The following is a 16,220-nucleotide window of genomic DNA, read 5'->3' on the forward strand; positions in this document are numbered from 1 at the left end:
AGGCTAGGCCACCCACAAGTGGGGCTGTCCGCACCTTGACTGCAGCTGGAGACACCGTGCCGCGTTCTCCAGGGCGCTTTGCCAGGTTTCCACGCTGGGTGCAGTGTCAACGTCACACCAAGTCCCAGGGCCCCTTTCCAACCTGGTGGAAAGACCCCGGACCCCGTGCCTTCCAGTCTCCTCCTGTCTGTCCGCCTGCATTGGCCTTACGTCTTGTCCCGGTGGCAGACGGGCTGACCGCCCCTCAGGCAGCAGACCAGCCCCTTAGCAAGTGCTGCCCCGAAAATCCTACTGACGTTAAGAATCTTAGCATCTCCTCACGCGAGTGGCAGGTGGGGCTGTCACCGTGGCGATCAGCCACGCCTAACCCAGCGCCTTTCTCATTCCCTCTGAAGGAGTTAAGGGTTCTCCCGGGATGGACGGCTTCCAAGGCATGCTGGGGCTCAAGGGGCGAGCCGGGCTTCCAGGAAACAAAGGAGAGACTGGATTTTTTGGAGTCCCCGGGCTGAAGGGCCTGGCTGGCGAGCCCGGTGTGAAAGGTACGTCACCTCTCGGCCAGGCTGAGACTCACTTTCACGGCGGCCTGACACTGCCTAGAACAACGTTCCGGGAACCCAAACACTAGACGCTATTAAAAGAGGAGCTGGAGGGCTTCCTCCTCGCTTCAGTGCACTGGCCGTGTGCCAGGGAGGGACACTAGCCGAAGGAAACTTGAGAACGGAAATGACGCAGCATTAAGAACCAAAAACACCCTGAGAAGCATACCCCACCGTGAGCGCTCCGCGGTGCGCACGAGGAGGTGGGGCCGGGGGAAAAGCGGAAGGTGAGGTCCGAAGGACGGAAGAGGGACACGGTGGTCCAGGTGCACGGCTACACCCGTGCAAAGAGGCGGGGTGACCCCCAGAAGCGAGCCTGGCCCGAGCCCCGGCCCGGGCGGCAGCCCAAGACCCCAGGTGGGAGATTCAGGAAGGGTGTTCCCCACGAACCACGGTTTCAAGACATTCGTTCAGACGCCCTTGTTCTCAAAGTATCACCGTGGTCTCTAAAACAACTGAATTACTAATACCAAATGTTGATGGGGATGTAAAGACATGGGAACCCTCAGACCCTGCTGCTGGGAATATCAAGTGGGGCAGCCAGGGTGCAAAATGTTGGCAGCTTCTTAGAAAGATAAGCACGGAAACTACCCGGCAAATCCACTCCTAGGTGTGCACCCAGGAGAACTGAAAACACACATCCACAGAGAAACTCATCCACAAATTTCGTAGCAGCATGATTCATTATAGCCCCAAACAGAAACAACCCAGATATCCATCGCGGATAAACAAGATGGGGCATAGCCGTATAAAGGAATATTAGTCAGCAGTGAAAAAGAGTTAGGCTCTGACACGTGCTACGACATGGATGAAACTTGAAAGCATTATGCCGCACACCGTCTGCTTCCATTTGTATGAAATGTCCAGAACAGGCCTGTCTGCAGAGACAGAAAGTGGGTTCGTGGTTTCTGTTGCTGGGGAAGGGGAGACGGGGTGACCGCTGAGGGGCACGGGGTTCTTTGGGGCGATGAAACTGTTCTGAAGTCAGTAGTGGTCCCTCCAGCCAAGACATTCTGTGCCGCCGTCCCTCAAGGAGAGAAGGGTGGAGGAAGACGGGTGTTCCCGTCACCTGGGCTCCCAGCTCACAGCTTCGGGGGGAGCTGTGCCACCCATGGCTCAGCCCCTCGGGATGCGGGCTTGAAAGGAAGTACAGCAGCGGCCGAGAAGCCTTCCCCACCTAGGTTCTAACCCCTGCTCCGGAGGTCAAGGGAATGACTGCCTTCTGTTCCCTTCCAGGCAGCCGAGGGGACCCCGGACCCCCCGGACCACCTCCCATCATCCTGCCAGGAATGAAAGACATCAAAGGAGAGAAAGGAGATGAAGGCCCCATGGGACTGAAAGGATACCTGGGCTTGAAAGGTGAGGCCCCGCCTGACCTCAGAGCCTGGGGTCCCCTGCCTACCCCAGCCCCTCCCAGTGTGCGGGAACAGCAGAGACGCCCCAGCGCCCAGGCCAGCCTCCTGTGCTGCAGCCCTCCTGACACCCTGACGTCCGCACCAGGGGCTGGCGGGCGGTTCACGGGGGGCGCGGGGGGCGCGGAGCAGGGTCCCCCCAGAACTTCACACTCAGTCTCCGTGCAGGCCTTCCCGGAATGCCAGGGATTCCCGGGCTGTCGGGAGTCCCTGGGCTGCCGGGGAAACCAGGCTACGTCAAAGGAACCAAAGGCGATACCGGATTCCCCGGCGTGCCCGGGTCACCAGGATTCCCCGGCGTGCCCGGCTCCCCCGGAATCTCAGGGTTTCCGGGCTTCACAGGCAGTAGGGTAAGTGGGCATCTTCTGTGAGTTCCTCTCCCCGTGGCCTGCTGGCCAAGCACTGCGGTCCACGGTTCCTGGGGGACAAGACTCGGTTGTGCCACTTATGGGCTGAACAACCCTGGACAAGTTACTGAACCTCTCTGGGCCTCAACTTCCTCATCTCTCTAATGGGCAATAACAGTGCCCACCTCACAGCTGCCGTGAGGCTTGAACGAGCTCTTGAGATGGTGCCCAGCACGTTTGCCCGGGTAAGCCTGGCAGAGGGTAGGGCACAGTCAGCCATGATTATTACTACCACTGTCATGACCACGGTCTGTGTCATTGATATTATTTATTTCAATAAAACCGCCATCGTTACTACTTTACAGCTTAATAAGAACAGGTATGCAAACCAGCTTCTATACTACACTGAAAAGCTTTAGGACTTTTTTACAAAATGACGCCATCGCAAACCTTGAGAGTTGGTTTTAGCAGAACAGCTGGATACACTAACCCTTCAAAATTGCAAACTTCACCAAGTCAGACAGAGAAAGAGAAATATCGTATGATATCCATTATATGCGGAATCTAAAACGAAATGATGAACTTACTTACAAAACAGAAGCAGACTCACAGACTTAGAGAAGGGACTTATGGTTACCGGCGGGGGGAGGGTTGAGGGGAGGGATAGTCAGGGAGTTTGGGATTGACATGTCCACACTGCTATGTTTAAAATGGATAACCAGCAAAGACCTACCGTAGAGCACAGGGAACTCCGCTCGGTGTTATGTGGCAGCCTGGATGGGAGGGAAGCTTGAGGGAGAAAGGATACATGTAATGTATGGCTGAGTCACTTTGCTGTGCACCTGAATCTGTCACAGCATTGTGTTTTTTTAATAAATGTACTTATTTTTGGCTGCGTTGGGTCTTCGTTGCTGCACGTGGGCTTTCTCTAGTTGCGGTGAGCAGGGGCTACTGTTCATTGCGGTGCGCGGGCTTCTCGTTGCGGTGGCTTCTCTTGTTGCAGAGCACGGGCTCTAGGCACACGGGCTCAGTAGTTGTGGCATGAGGGCTCAGTAGTTGTGGCACACGGGCTCAGTAGTTGTGGCATGCGGGCTCAGTAGTTGTGGCACACGGGCTCAGTAGTTGTGGCATGCGGGCTCAGTAGTTGTGGCACGTGGGCTCAGTAGTTGTGGCTCGCGGGCTTAGTCGCTCTGTGGCATGCTGGATCTCCCGGGACCAGGGATCGAACCCGTGTCCCCTGCATTCTTAACCACTGCACCACCAGGGAAGCCCCTGTCACAGCGTTGTTAATTGGCTATACTCCAATATAAAACAAAAAGTTTTTTTTAAAAAAAATCACACACTTCACGAACGGCCACGTAAGATGGTTTCATGTTTGGCTTTGCTCCAGGGCGACAAGGGAGCTCCGGGGAGAGTAGGCCTTCACGGCGAGATCGGCTCCATCGGTGACTTTGGTGAGTGTTGCTGGAACGGTGGAAACGGGGCATCCCCGGCAGTGAGGGGACATCAGGCCCGTGGGTGCTGTTAGTTATTCTGAAGCAAATTATTCTTACTAGGAATGTAGTGTCCTAGAAGTTGCTAAACTAACCACAGGAAGACCTGACTTCAGCCATCTTTTCTGCACCTAACAGGTGATATTGGAAACACTATAGACCTTCCAGGAAGTCCAGGCCTGAAGGGGGAAGGAGGCACTGCTGGAGCACCAGGTACCCGAGTGATTCTCCATCCCTTCATCTTGCGCAGCCTTGCGCCCTGGTCTGTCGTCACTCAGGCTTGCCAGCCCTAGTGTTACTTCGTGAGCCCACGGATCACGACGTAGGGATGGTTTGAGGTCCTTAAGCCCGATGTGTAAGGAAGACTGGAATTTTTAATTAAATTGAGCCTGAGGACAATGTCAGGAAACCTTTCTCTCCCTGAGAGGGAAGATGGAGAGAATCGACCTTCAGTGGATGGGAGTCCCTGCAGCCTCTAAAATGTACCACATGTGCCTGTTCTACTGGGACACATCCTAGGGTGCGAAGCAAGGGACACAATGACCAGGGCCCTTGCAAACTGTGAAAGGTCTGGAAGGAAGGGGAGTGGAAGTCAGACCTCTCTACTGAGTAAGGCAACAAGGGGCGGCCCCCCGGCCCCGTGTAGGTCAGGGGGTGTCACGTGGCATGGCAGCGCACGCCCCTTCTCTGAGCCTCAGTGAAGTTCAAGGTCAAAATTCCTGCTTGTGTCCTATCCCACGGGACCTGGAATAGATGCCTCCTTCCTGGGATTTTATCTTGGGAGACCCCACAGGTCTGCCTAGGGATGGCTCGGGTTGGGGGAAAGAGTCTGTCCATGTGTTCGGCCAACAAGGAGGGCGCTGGGCTTTATTGAGAGAAAGTTCCAGAATGGAAAGGAGCATTCAGTCTAGCTTGGGAGTGGAGGGCTGTCACTTAGGAATAGGTAACCTCACCTATGAACTCCTCTGGGCTCCCTGTGGATCTACAATTTGGTCTCCCGATGGCTTTATTCCCAGACACAAGGGTACACTAGGCAGGCTGGATCTCCCAACCTAAGTAATTACTTTGGCAGTTTGGTTTATAAAAGCAGAAATGTGAGACCACCTTTGCCACATATGTCACTAACAATGGCCTCGTTTGTTCAATTGAAAATGTGTGAAGAGAAGCTGCCCCACCCCAGGAAATATGGTTGTTGCCCCTTGAACGTTTAGCTTTTAGTTAAACTGCAGTCCAGGAAGTGGAGGCTCCCACTGTGTCCATCTCCAGGGGACTGTATCCTAGGGGCAGAGGGGCAGTGGCAGCTGTCAGCATCCTTGGGGGCGTTCCATTCACCCTAAGACAAGTGCAGCGTAAGAAGTGGGCTCGGCCACAGCGCTCGACCCTGCCGCGTGGGCGGGAGGTGCCCAGGGGCCCTGGGCAGGTGGCCTCCTAGCGGGAGGGCCCCGAGGACCGGGGACTCTGTCCTGGTCCCTCCTCGGAGGATGAGAGACAGGCTGCACCGGACTCTGGGTCCGGGTGTAGGTGGTGGAGACCGTTGATGGAAGAAATAGGTAAACAGGGGTTTGGAGCAGATTTTAAAACACTAAGATAATCCACAGAAAGCAAGCAGAACTTCTTAGGTGGTTTTCTTCAAGACCACGAGAACGTTGACAATAATTGTTCTGAGAAGAGCCTCAGAGATTTCAGGAGACGTTGGCAAAAGTGATTGTGTAGAACCGGGTTGGTCTGAAGTTTCCAAAATCTTCCAGCGACCCAGAAACACCGAAGCCTGTGGCACGGAATAGTGTCACTGACGGGAAGGCAGCGCTTCTCGAAGCCCACCCAGTGAGCAGAGAAGCACCTGAGGGGCTCGTCTAAAAGGCAGATTCCGGGCCTGACCCAGACCTGAGAGGCTCAAACATCTCGTGTTTTGACTAACCCCCCAGATTCCCCAGCACAGCACCCATTAGAAACCACTCAGATAAGGGCTCAGGTGAGTGGTCTGTTGCTGCTTAACAAGGCGCCCAAAATGTGGCAGCTTAGAGCACCCACCGCTGGTGTTATCTGACAGCCTCTGAGGCCAGGAGTTCGGAAACACGGTGGTTCTCATGAGATTCCGGTCATGAGGTCGGGAGGGCTGCCTCATCTGGAGGCTAGACCGGGCTGGGCCATCCACGTCCAAGGTGGCTCTTGGCGGGAGGCCTCAGTTCCTCCCTGAGAGCTTGAGTGTCCTCGTGACACGGCAGCTGGCTTCCTCCAGAGCAGGGACAGAGTGAAAGCAGTGATGATTTGTATGACCTGGGCTCGAGGTGGCACGGTGGCACGGCCACGGTGTCCTGGTGTTCACGCAGTTCAGCCCTCCTCGGTGTGGGTGGAGCTCACAAGGGTGTGAGCACCAGGACGCGGACCACTGGGCGCCAGCTTGGAGACTGCTGACCACAGGCTCAGAGCAGGGAATGAGGTAGAAATTTAGTTGAGGAAGGAGCCATCTAGATTTCCACCCCCGTTCACAATTGGAAGCACCAGCGTGAAGGCAGCATCCTTTACCTGGTGCCCCTTGAACCCCACGAGCCTTAAGCCCCAGTGACGCAACGGCTGTGGTTGGTTCTGAGCAGGACGTCTGTGGTTACAGGTCTAAAGGGATTGTTCGGAGAGAAAGGAACAGAGGGTGATGTCGGCTTCCCTGGGATCACCGGCCTGGCGGGAGTCCAGGGCCCTCCTGGACTGAAAGGGCAAACAGGTAAAATCCCAGGCCACACCACCTTCCCCCAGCCTGCCCTCCCTGGGCCCAGCTGGACGGTGCGGTGGCCAGTGAAGCCGAGTGCGGCCGAGCCCCCACATCTCCAAGGGCCCAAAACAAGGGCGGCCAGCGCCGCCCGTCTGCTTTTCGCCCGCGGTCGCAGCCGAGGCAGCTCCCTCCCACCTGTCCCTCCCTAGGTCCAGCCCAGCCCGGCTGTGGTGGAGGCATGGGGCCGACGGCCGTGTCTGTGCGGCCACCGTCTGTCTCTCCGTACGTGTTTAGACAGTTCCCTGTGACGGCTGCCATCCGTGCATTTCAATTGCAGAATTCACGGGGGATCCCAAGTTACACGAGTGAATGCGTTGTGTGCTTTTTTCTCGCCGCTGTCTTGCTCGCTGTTGCCCGGGATCTGTGAACGCAGACAGGCTGCTCCTCAAGGGGCCTCTGGGTTCTCCCCAGGCTTCTACGTGCACGATGGAATGAGAACACGAATACACAGGCTGTTCTGTTTGGCCAGGCTGTGCGAACCCTGCCGAACTTGAATGCGGGGTCCAAGGCCACGTGGAAGGGAAGCTGGTTCCTTCCCGCAAAGTCCCTCCCCGAGGCAGGACCCGAGCCGGAGGCCACGAGGCCTCGGGGTTCCTGTGTCCCCCTGAAGGCTGTGTCTGTCCCCCAGGCTTTCCAGGACTGACCGGGCTGCAGGGGCCTCAGGGAGAGCCGGGACGGGCGGGAGCGCCTGGCACCAAAGGAGACTACGGCTGGCCGGGGAGCCCAGGCCTACCGGGTAAGACCCCTCCCCTCTCTGCAGCCACGAAGCAGTGGCGACCTGCAGAGAGGCGTCTACTCCCCAGAACGATGAACAGAAACCTACAGGGAGACCTCAGGGTGACGCTCAGTCAGCACCTGGGCGGCACGGAGGCGGGACACGGGGACAGAGGCGAGGGTCCCCGCTGAGCGAGGTCTGGCGCAGCCCCTGGGGGGCTTGGGGAGGTACTCGGCCTGGCCTTGCCGGGCCTTGGTCAGGGGACGGGCCCTTGGACACTCTCTCGTCCGGAGTTCGGGGGGGCGCAGCTGTTCCACGGCTCCACGTCCACTGCCCACATCACAGGAAGAGCTGTCGCCTGCTTCCCAAGTCCCCCTTCAGGAAAGCTGGTCCTCGGAAATCCAGAAGGAATGGAAACGACACCAGGCTGTTGGTTGCAAGCACCGTTTTTACACATACGGTGACTCGCGGATCAGGAGAAGAAACACACAGCACTGCCCAGTCCCCTTCTGGCTGTAACGAGTCTGTAAAAAGTTTCCGTGAAAACAATTTTTAGGTTGATGCTTCTCCTGGTGACACAAGTGACTGATTTACATGTCCCAGTATTTGCTCTACTTCCGGTTTGCCCAGCTTTCCAACACGCTGGATGGGCGACCGTATCACAGCAGAGAAAAGCATCTGATTATGTTAAGGGTCCCCCTCTGCTCCCCCACGGAATAACCACGAGGGTCCCCCACAGGTCTCCCCGGCCTCCGCGGCATCGGCGGATTACACGGCTTGCCAGGCACCAAAGGCTTCCCAGGATCCGCAGGTACCAGATGGCAGTGGGGGAAGGGACCGGCTGGCCCACCAGGGACTTGGACGGGGGTCGGGGAGCTGGGCGGGCTCCGTCCCTGAGGCCACGGGGACGCTCAGTCCCGTCTGGCTCCTCCACCGAAACGCTGCAGACCGGGGGCCCAGCCAACAGGCAGTGAGTCACTCGTCCCAGCTCCGGAGGCGGGAAGCTTGGGGTGGGTGCCGTCGCGGCAGAGTCCGGGTGAGGACCCTCTTCCCGGCTTCCCGCCGTGTCCGCGCGCGGTGGGGAGGGAGAGCGAGCTCTCTGGTGTCGCTTCTTATAAGGACGCCGATCCTGTCGGGGCCCTTTCACCCCAAACGCCCCCCAAAGGCCCACCTCCAGACCCCATCACATGGCGGGTTAGGGCTTTGACAGATGGGTTTGGAAAAGACAGTTCCCTTCACAGCAGTGGCGTATGGGGGTTTTGGCGGGGCGGGGTGTTCCGTACGGAGAAGAACGTGAGACCTTTAAGAAATTCTTAGAAGCTGCTCTTGGAAGTTATTGTAACACTTTTCTTCCTGAAGGAGATACAAAGCCCATGCTTTCCAAAAGCCGATGACAGAAAGAGCTTTGCAAGGTTAGCCCCTTCTGGGTGGGATCTCAGAGCACCACCTGCGTGTCCGTCTATCCCTCAAAGGGCATGAGATCCCCTTTGTGCAGAAAGCTTCTTTTTACCCTTGTCCCCCTCTGGGAAGCTGCCATCACAGGTGCAAAACAACTCTCGGTGACTTCCCTGAAATTTCTTTATTTTAAATTTAGTTCCTTTCATCTTAAATCTTAATGCCCTGTCTTTGCATTTAATTTCTAAAACGTATTAATTGGACTAATAATATTTGTAGGGCATATTATTAATACATGTTTTTTAAGGACAACTTTTATTGTTTTCAGATTATAAAAGTTGTTCATGCTGAGTAGAGAAGAGCTTAAAAAGATACACTTAAGCAAAAGAGAGACAAATACCCATAGTTCTACCACTGCTTTTAGAATAGTCTCTTTATAGATGTTTTGCATAATCAAACATTCATCTGGCAACAGGTAAACTTGGATGTGTGTAATCATATATGAATTCACACCCTCATGCTTCAAGTAACATTTCAATTCGAGTTTAGATGGTCAAGTTATGTCACTCTTTCTGACACCAGCTACTTTGAGCCCCTGATACGGGAACAGGGAAGGTTTTAAATCGCGTTTCCCTTTGCAGCCTAACTCAGGCTTAGCACCAGGAGCCCGGGGCCCTCGGCAGGTCTCAGCTGCAGGGCCATCTGCATCCTGGAATCTGGGATTTTTCCGGGGGCCTCGGTGGTCTCCCCTATAAAGCAAAGGGGTTCAGTTACGATTCCAGGATTCCTTCCAAGTGGCAGGGCCTAGGGCACCGAGGCCACCTAGGAAGCTGACATCTCCACGGCTGCCAGTGGGTTCTCTGTTTCTGAGTCTCACTGAGAGCGTTACTCTCCCTCCACTCATGAAAATGGACTCTGCCCCGTTGAAGACACTGAAGTCTGCTTGTCACCCCGGCCACAGGTGCGGACGTCTATGGCGACGCCGGCTTCCCAGGCCCTGCCGGGGCCAGGGGTGACCCAGGAGAGGCCAACACCCTTCCAGGCCCCGCAGGAGCCCCGGGACGAAAAGGGGAGCGTGGAGTCCCAGGTGAGGCCAACACCCCAGTATCACCATCTGCACCCCCAGAACCACAGTGTCCGTGAGTCTGAGAGATGAGAGGCCGGGGGCAGGGCAGGTGCTGGCTCCTCTAGGGAGAATTTCTTTCTTTTTTTTTTTTTTTGCGGTACGCGGGCCTCTCACCGTTGCGGCCTCTCCCGTTGCGGAGCACAGGCTCCGGACGCGCAGGCTCAGCGGCCACGGCTCACGGGCCCAGCCGCTCCGCGGCATGTGGGATCCTCCCGGACCGGGGCACGAACCCGCGTCCCCTGCATCGGCAGGCGGACTCCCAACCACTGCGCCACCAGGGAAGCCCTGGGGAGAATTTCTTGCTGCAAACCTCCCACTGGTGCTCCACCGTTTATGCTCCATCATAACCTTACGCCACTGGGGTTAGCTATTGGCCACACTCCCTTGTAGGGTGGGTAAGATCACACTCCATCCACTCGGTGCCCCCAGGGTAGGGCCAGGTGTCACCCGCAGGTGGCCCCGTCAGCTGTGCCTTGGGCAGGTAGCATGCCTGCGAGGACAACATCCCAGCAGAGGCTGGTCCGTGGGACCCTCTAGGCAGCAGGAGGGGGCTGCTGGGACTGGGGACAGACCCGCCCCGAGAGCCTGCGCTGGGCACCTTCCATCACTGCGTCTCCTTGTTGGCCCTGCCCCTGGACAGGTGAGGGCACAGAGAGGAAACAGATGAAAAGCTGGGTGCTGGTACTAAGCAACTTCTACTTCTCTCCTAAGGGGAGCGAGGCCCAGTCGGGAGTCCAGGACTTCAGGGGTTTCCAGGCCTCACCCCCCCTTCCAACATCTCTGGGTTACCAGGTGACGTAGGTGCGCCTGGGATATTTGGCCTGGAAGGTAAGCAGGGCTCACACTTGGATACATTGGAATCTCTGGGGACAGGAGCTGGCCATGACCTGATTGCCTGAGGGATAGAACGCTTTCGTTGTCCCCTTGAGGGCGTGATGCTGAGTGAAACAAGCCAGACAGAAAGGGACACATACTCTCTGATAGGAGGTCCCTAAGTAACCACATTTGCAGAGACAGAAAGTAGACAGTGGGGGCCGGGAGGTGGGGGAGGGGGCGTTAGTGTTTAAAGGGGACAGAGCTTCCGCTGGGAAGATGCAAGAGTTCAGAGAGGGATGGCGGTGATGGCTGCAGAGCAGCGTGAATGCATCTCCTGCCACCGAACTGTGCACGGAAAAATGCTTGAAATGTTAACGTTTGTGTAGACGTTGCCACGATAAAAACCGAAGCCGCCCAGTGTTACAAAGTTGCCAAAGCCGGCCCCCTGAATGGGTGACTTTGCATCCGGCCTCCCGGCCGTGACTGTGCCTTCCTCCCGTGTACACTCGCCTTTCTTGGCACTGATGCCAACAGGTTATCGAGGTCCCCCGGGGCCACCTGGGCCCGTGGCTCTTCCCGGAATCAAAGGAGATGAGGGGAGCCCGGGAGCCCCCGGAAACCCAGGGACCAAAGGATGGGTCGGGGACTCCGGGCCCCAGGGCCGGCCTGGCGTGTTCGGGCTCCTGGGAGAAAAAGGTAAGGGTCGGTGCCCGTGGGGGGCTCCTCTCGGGGAGGCTGGCGGTGCCGGTCAGAGATGGCCAGAGCCCCCGCCCAGCCCCACGTGTCCGCAACGTCCTGCTTGTCCGGAAGGGCCCAGAGGGGAGCAAGGATTCATGGGCAACCCAGGCGCCGCCGGGAGTGTGGGAGACCGAGGCCCCCAGGGACCCAAAGGAGACCGAGGACTCCCAGGTAAGTGTATCTCACAGGGCACACCCGGGAGGTCGTTCTATCACGGGGCCGTGGCGCTGGGACCGAGGCTGTTGGAGGGGCTCTGAGCGACGTCCAGGTGGCCTGTCACCCAGACCACCTCTAGAGAGCGCGCTGGCTCAGAGGAAGCTCCAGAACTGGTTCAGTGGGTCAGAAACGGAAGAGAGACCAGACCAAGGGAGCAGAGCGGCCCCCTCACGCATCATCTGGCCTCGCTTTTCCCTTTGCAGGTGCCCCGGGTGCTGTGGGCGCCCCGGGGATTGCAGGAATCCCTCAGAGGATTGCCGTCCAGCGGGGGCCAGTGGGTCCGCAGGGAAGGAGAGGCCCTCCGGGGCCTCAGGGGGAGATGGGACCCCAGGGCCGCCCGGGAGAACCAGGTAGGAGCCCTGCCGCGGGGCCACCGCTCGTTTCCCGTTCGCTTTGCTTTCGCTTTTGTTCTCCTGCTGGAAAAGCCCCGGCTGAGCGCCGCTGCTGGAGCATCGCGTTCTTCCCGGGGCGCTCACGCGTGTCTCGGTGGCCGTGCAGGTTTCCGCGGGACTCCAGGGAAGGCAGGGCCCCAGGGAAGAGGCGGCGTGTCAGCTGTTCCCGGGTTCCGAGGAGACCGGGGGCCCGTGGGGCTGCAGGGGCCCGTCGGCTATGAAGGTGAGTGATGGGTGACGGAAGGGGACAGAGGGCGGGGAGCTTCCTCCGGGTCCCGCTGTGTCTGATCAATAGACCGTGGTGTACGGGGAGGGGTCAGACGAGCCCCGAGATGAGCAGAGAAGAGAGAGAAGAGGGGCTGTACCCCCCCAGCCCAGAGCCCGGGGCCCCCCTGCAGCCTGGGTCCTGGGCAGGGTGCATACGCCTGCGCCCACCCGGCGTCCCCTGCACCTGGCAGAACACCTGGCACAGAGTCCCCAGGACAGGCCGGCCTCCTTCCTTCCCCTGAGACATCTGCGGCTGCCTCAGAGAAGGAAGCAGCTGACATACTTCAAGAGACAAGGTTCCTAAAGCTCTTGAAGGCCGGAAACTATGAGCTGAAAGTCACCGATTACGTTACAGGGGCCACTGTGAAGTCTTAAATCATCGACTTCTTAAAGTTATTTGCACGTGTGCAGGATGGGATAGGCCAGAAATAATAGCGATTCATGCAAAAAAAAAAGTCTTGAGATTTGGTGAAATCCACCTGTGCTCGGTTTGAGCTCGTGGTGTGAGCACTGTTCCGACAGCAAAGGCGGGCTGCACGGTCAGCGCCCAGATCGCGGGAAGCACTTCGCGACCCACGGCCAGGAGGGTGTAAAATGCGGGGGGAGGCGACCCGAGACGCGCATGGCGGGGCAGGGGGCGGCGCGTGCAGGCCAGGGGCCGAGACAGTGCGGGGTGGAGGGCACGTCCTCTGAGAAAGGCGGGATCACCCAGGACGGCTGATTTCGGAGGTCTGACGGGTCGTCCTGTTGGGGGCAGGTCAGCCGTTCTGCAGCGTCAGGGCCAGAAGCGGGGCCCCGGGTGGACATCTGGGGAGGTGGGCTTCCAACCTTGGGAATGGCCGCTCCCCAAAGCATCAGCAGGGGCACCTGCCGCCTGGGGTAGAGGAGGGGGGCGGGGCTGGACGCGGCGCTCCCGAGACCCTTCTGGCTTCCTGACGCGCTCATTCCCGCTCAGAACGGGGCGCCCCGGGGGGAGGGCTCGTGGGGAGGCTGAGTCCCTGCCCCTTGTCCACTCCCCTCACTGCGGGGTCCCACGTACGGGGACGGGGTGCGGGCCTCCCGGGAGGCTCCTGGTCCCAGAGGGCAGAGCCAGCGAGGCCCCGGCCCTTGGGGAGAAGCAGAGCAGGGCTGTGAACGTCGCCACGCGCGCAGCCAGCACGTGGGCTGCGGTCCGTGCGGCAGCTGCGAGGCGGCCTCTCTGTCTCGGGTCCCAGGGGAGCCAGGCCGCCCCGGGAGCCCCGGCCTGCCTGGCATGCCCGGCCGCAGCGCCAGCATCGGGCACCTCCTGGTGAAGCACAGCCAGACGGAGCAGGAGCCCATGTGCCCCGTGGGCATGAACAAGCTCTGGAGCGGATACAGCCTGCTGTACTTCGAGGGCCAGGAGAAGGCCCACAACCAGGATCTGGGTAGGTTCCGCCTGCCGAGCTGGGCCGCCCCCGCTGGCCGCAGCGAGGCTGCCGAGTCCTCAGAAGGCAGCGAGACGCCCCAGCCTGGGCTCGGGCAGCGGACTCCGCCTCGTAGCCCTCAGCGGCCTCCGCGGGCTCACGCGGCCCGGCCTCTCGCTGCGCCGTCCCCTGGAGGCTGCCAGCGGGTCCCCGTCTTTCTCGCTTCTCGCCCCGCGGCGTATAAAGCGGTCAGGCCGGGGCCGCGAGGGGCTGGGGGGCACTTAGAACCCCGCAAAGCGGATATGGGGGCATGTGCTCTGGTATCTATCCCGGGAAGCCTGGTTGCCAAGAGGAATTTAAAAGACCTAATAGCCCATGGAAAACGTGGCCAGCACATACTAAAATTGGGGGCTTGGAGGGAGGGTGGCCACGTGTGTGGTGGGGAGATCTGCTGGGCTGAACCCAATGATTTGCGCACCTCCCCGTCCAGATAAGTTTGTTTGTTTGTTTTTTTAAGTGAGACATAGCAGACAAGAATAAGGGCCTAAAACAGCAGAGACGAGGCAAGGCCAGCCCAGGGCCCGGCAGGCCTCAGGGGGCAGAGCAGACGCCCGGCTCTCAGCTGGAAAGCAGCCAGTGTGAAGGGGGAAAGAACTCACTCTGGCCCCAAGATGAAGTCGGTGGAGTTGTTTGGGGTGCAGAGTAACCAGAGTCCCTCTGGGAGGCACCTGGGGGCCGTGAGCCTGCGCCCATCCGGGATGCCATCAGCGGGTGCTGGGGGCTGGTGCTTTAAGACCCCCCGACGCGGGCCTCACCGGGGGGCGGGGGGCTGTCCGCCAAGCCGCCCCTCCCTCTGAGCCAGCCTGGTCCCGAGGTGTGCGGGAACCTCGGAAGGGCGCGCGGTGCCGGTGGCGTCGGCCCCTGAGGGATCGGAAAGCCCCAGCCCGCCCTCCACCCCGCCCCGCGCGTGGCTGAGCCCCGCCGGGGGCCTGGAGGGGCATCTTCCCGGCCCGCTCAGCCGTGACGGTCCCTCCCTTCACCGCAGGGCTGGCGGGCTCCTGCCTGGCCCGGTTCAGCACCATGCCCTTCCTGTACTGCAACCCTGGCGATATCTGCTACTACGCCAGCCGGAACGACAAGTCCTACTGGCTCTCCACCACCGCCCCGCTGCCCATGATGCCCGTGGCCGAGGAGGACATCAGGCCCTACATCAGCCGCTGCTCCGTGTGCGAGGCCCCGGCCGTTGCCATCGCCGTCCACAGCCAGGACGTCTCCATCCCCCACTGCCCGGCTGGATGGCGGAGCTTGTGGATCGGATATTCCTTCCTCATGGTACGTGGTGCTTGCCTGCCGTCTCTCAGTGCACGGGCCCAGGTGCAAACTGAGTTCCTCTCCCCAGCCACGGCCTGGCCTTTGTAAGACTCACCCAGGCAGTTGTTCAGGTTGTGCACTGCACAAGGGCACCTGGCCCAGGGGAGGGGTGAGAGCTGGAATACCGCCTGCACTTTGCTCACTGAGCCGTGTTAGGCCTGGAGCTGCCCCCACCCAGAAGGCACCCATTAATTTGCCACCAGGCCTTTGTACAGCCTTAATTAGGATAAATTTGGCTCTCATGATAGCATCCCTTACAACTCTCCTGTTTACCATCAGAGGGAGAAAGGAAAGTCCAGTGGGGAAGGTGGGTCTTGTATTGAATTTATATTTATTATGACTGTGGTAATTCCCACTATATTGACCAGATGCCCAACGTGTTAAATATTTCATAAATTGTATTAATAACATTATATATATATATATATATATATATATATATATATATATATATATATATATATTAGCCCAAGTTTGCTAATCTTATGAAAACAACAGAAAAAAAATGTGGATTCTGGCAAAGGAAGGAGAAGGCAAACAAGTGTTGATTTTTTTAACATTTTTTAAGGTATTACTGCTACAATAATTTGAAGCAACAGGATACTAAGTTCTGTGCTGGGACAGGCAGCTGTCTGCTTTTCAGGAGCTAATCATGTCAGGGGGCTTTGGTGGATGGACAGAGCTCTGGTCCCATCGAGAAATTCAAAAATGAAAAACAAGCCTCTTCCTTGTTGAGGGGGTGATTACACTGTATCCAAAAAGGTCAGACAGCCCTTCTTTCATTAGCAATTACATCTGGAGCTGTGTCAGGGACAAGGGACAAGCACACATGATCCTCTGTAAGCGCCTCCTGCCGGCCTGACCCTTGACACCCCCAAGGCGGGTGACAAGAGGACCACGGTCCCCTCGCCGTGCTGTACAACCAGGGCGGACTGATGGGCTGCCCACACCTTCCCTTCCTGGCACCGACGCCGGAGAGCCAGCACACAGCCTAGCGTCCGCCCGCCTGTCTGGGGTGGCCCCTGTCTTGTGTGCACACAAGACACACTCTGATCCGTCGCTGCCACAGCAGCAGAGGCGTCGGCCCCCCTTACCTCAGTGATCCCTCTCGAAGCTGGTCTGGTGGCGACTGTAAGTCTCCTGCCAGCCACCGGTTTACTTTTTCCTCTCGGTTCAAATGAGGT

At 58.4% G+C, this 16,220-nt stretch overlaps 1 protein-coding gene across 2 annotated transcripts in view; it reads left to right on the forward strand.

Moving 5' to 3' along the window:
* COL4A2 (collagen type IV alpha 2 chain) overlaps positions 1–16,220 on the forward strand; it is a 173,618-nt gene that overhangs the window by 154,973 nt on the left and 2,425 nt on the right. For both annotated transcript variants that reach the window (XM_059041903.2, XM_067016634.1), the window contains exons 32-47: positions 396–539; positions 1,833–1,955; positions 2,177–2,358; positions 3,746–3,809; positions 3,987–4,061; positions 6,460–6,567; positions 7,244–7,351; positions 8,070–8,141; positions 9,687–9,812; positions 10,563–10,679; positions 11,202–11,363; positions 11,478–11,576; positions 11,825–11,971; positions 12,120–12,236; positions 13,495–13,686; positions 14,711–14,997. In XM_059041903.2, coding sequence (XP_058897886.1) covers positions 396–539; positions 1,833–1,955; positions 2,177–2,358; positions 3,746–3,809; positions 3,987–4,061; positions 6,460–6,567; positions 7,244–7,351; positions 8,070–8,141; positions 9,687–9,812; positions 10,563–10,679; positions 11,202–11,363; positions 11,478–11,576; positions 11,825–11,971; positions 12,120–12,236; positions 13,495–13,686; positions 14,711–14,997 — 2,123 coding nt within the window. The remainder of the gene's footprint in view (positions 1–395; positions 540–1,832; positions 1,956–2,176; positions 2,359–3,745; positions 3,810–3,986; positions 4,062–6,459; positions 6,568–7,243; positions 7,352–8,069; positions 8,142–9,686; positions 9,813–10,562; positions 10,680–11,201; positions 11,364–11,477; positions 11,577–11,824; positions 11,972–12,119; positions 12,237–13,494; positions 13,687–14,710; positions 14,998–16,220) is intronic.

This window comes from Kogia breviceps, chromosome 16, assembly GCF_026419965.1.
Source record: "Kogia breviceps isolate mKogBre1 chromosome 16, mKogBre1 haplotype 1, whole genome shotgun sequence".
NCBI classification, from domain to species: domain Eukaryota; kingdom Metazoa; phylum Chordata; class Mammalia; order Artiodactyla; family Physeteridae; genus Kogia; species Kogia breviceps.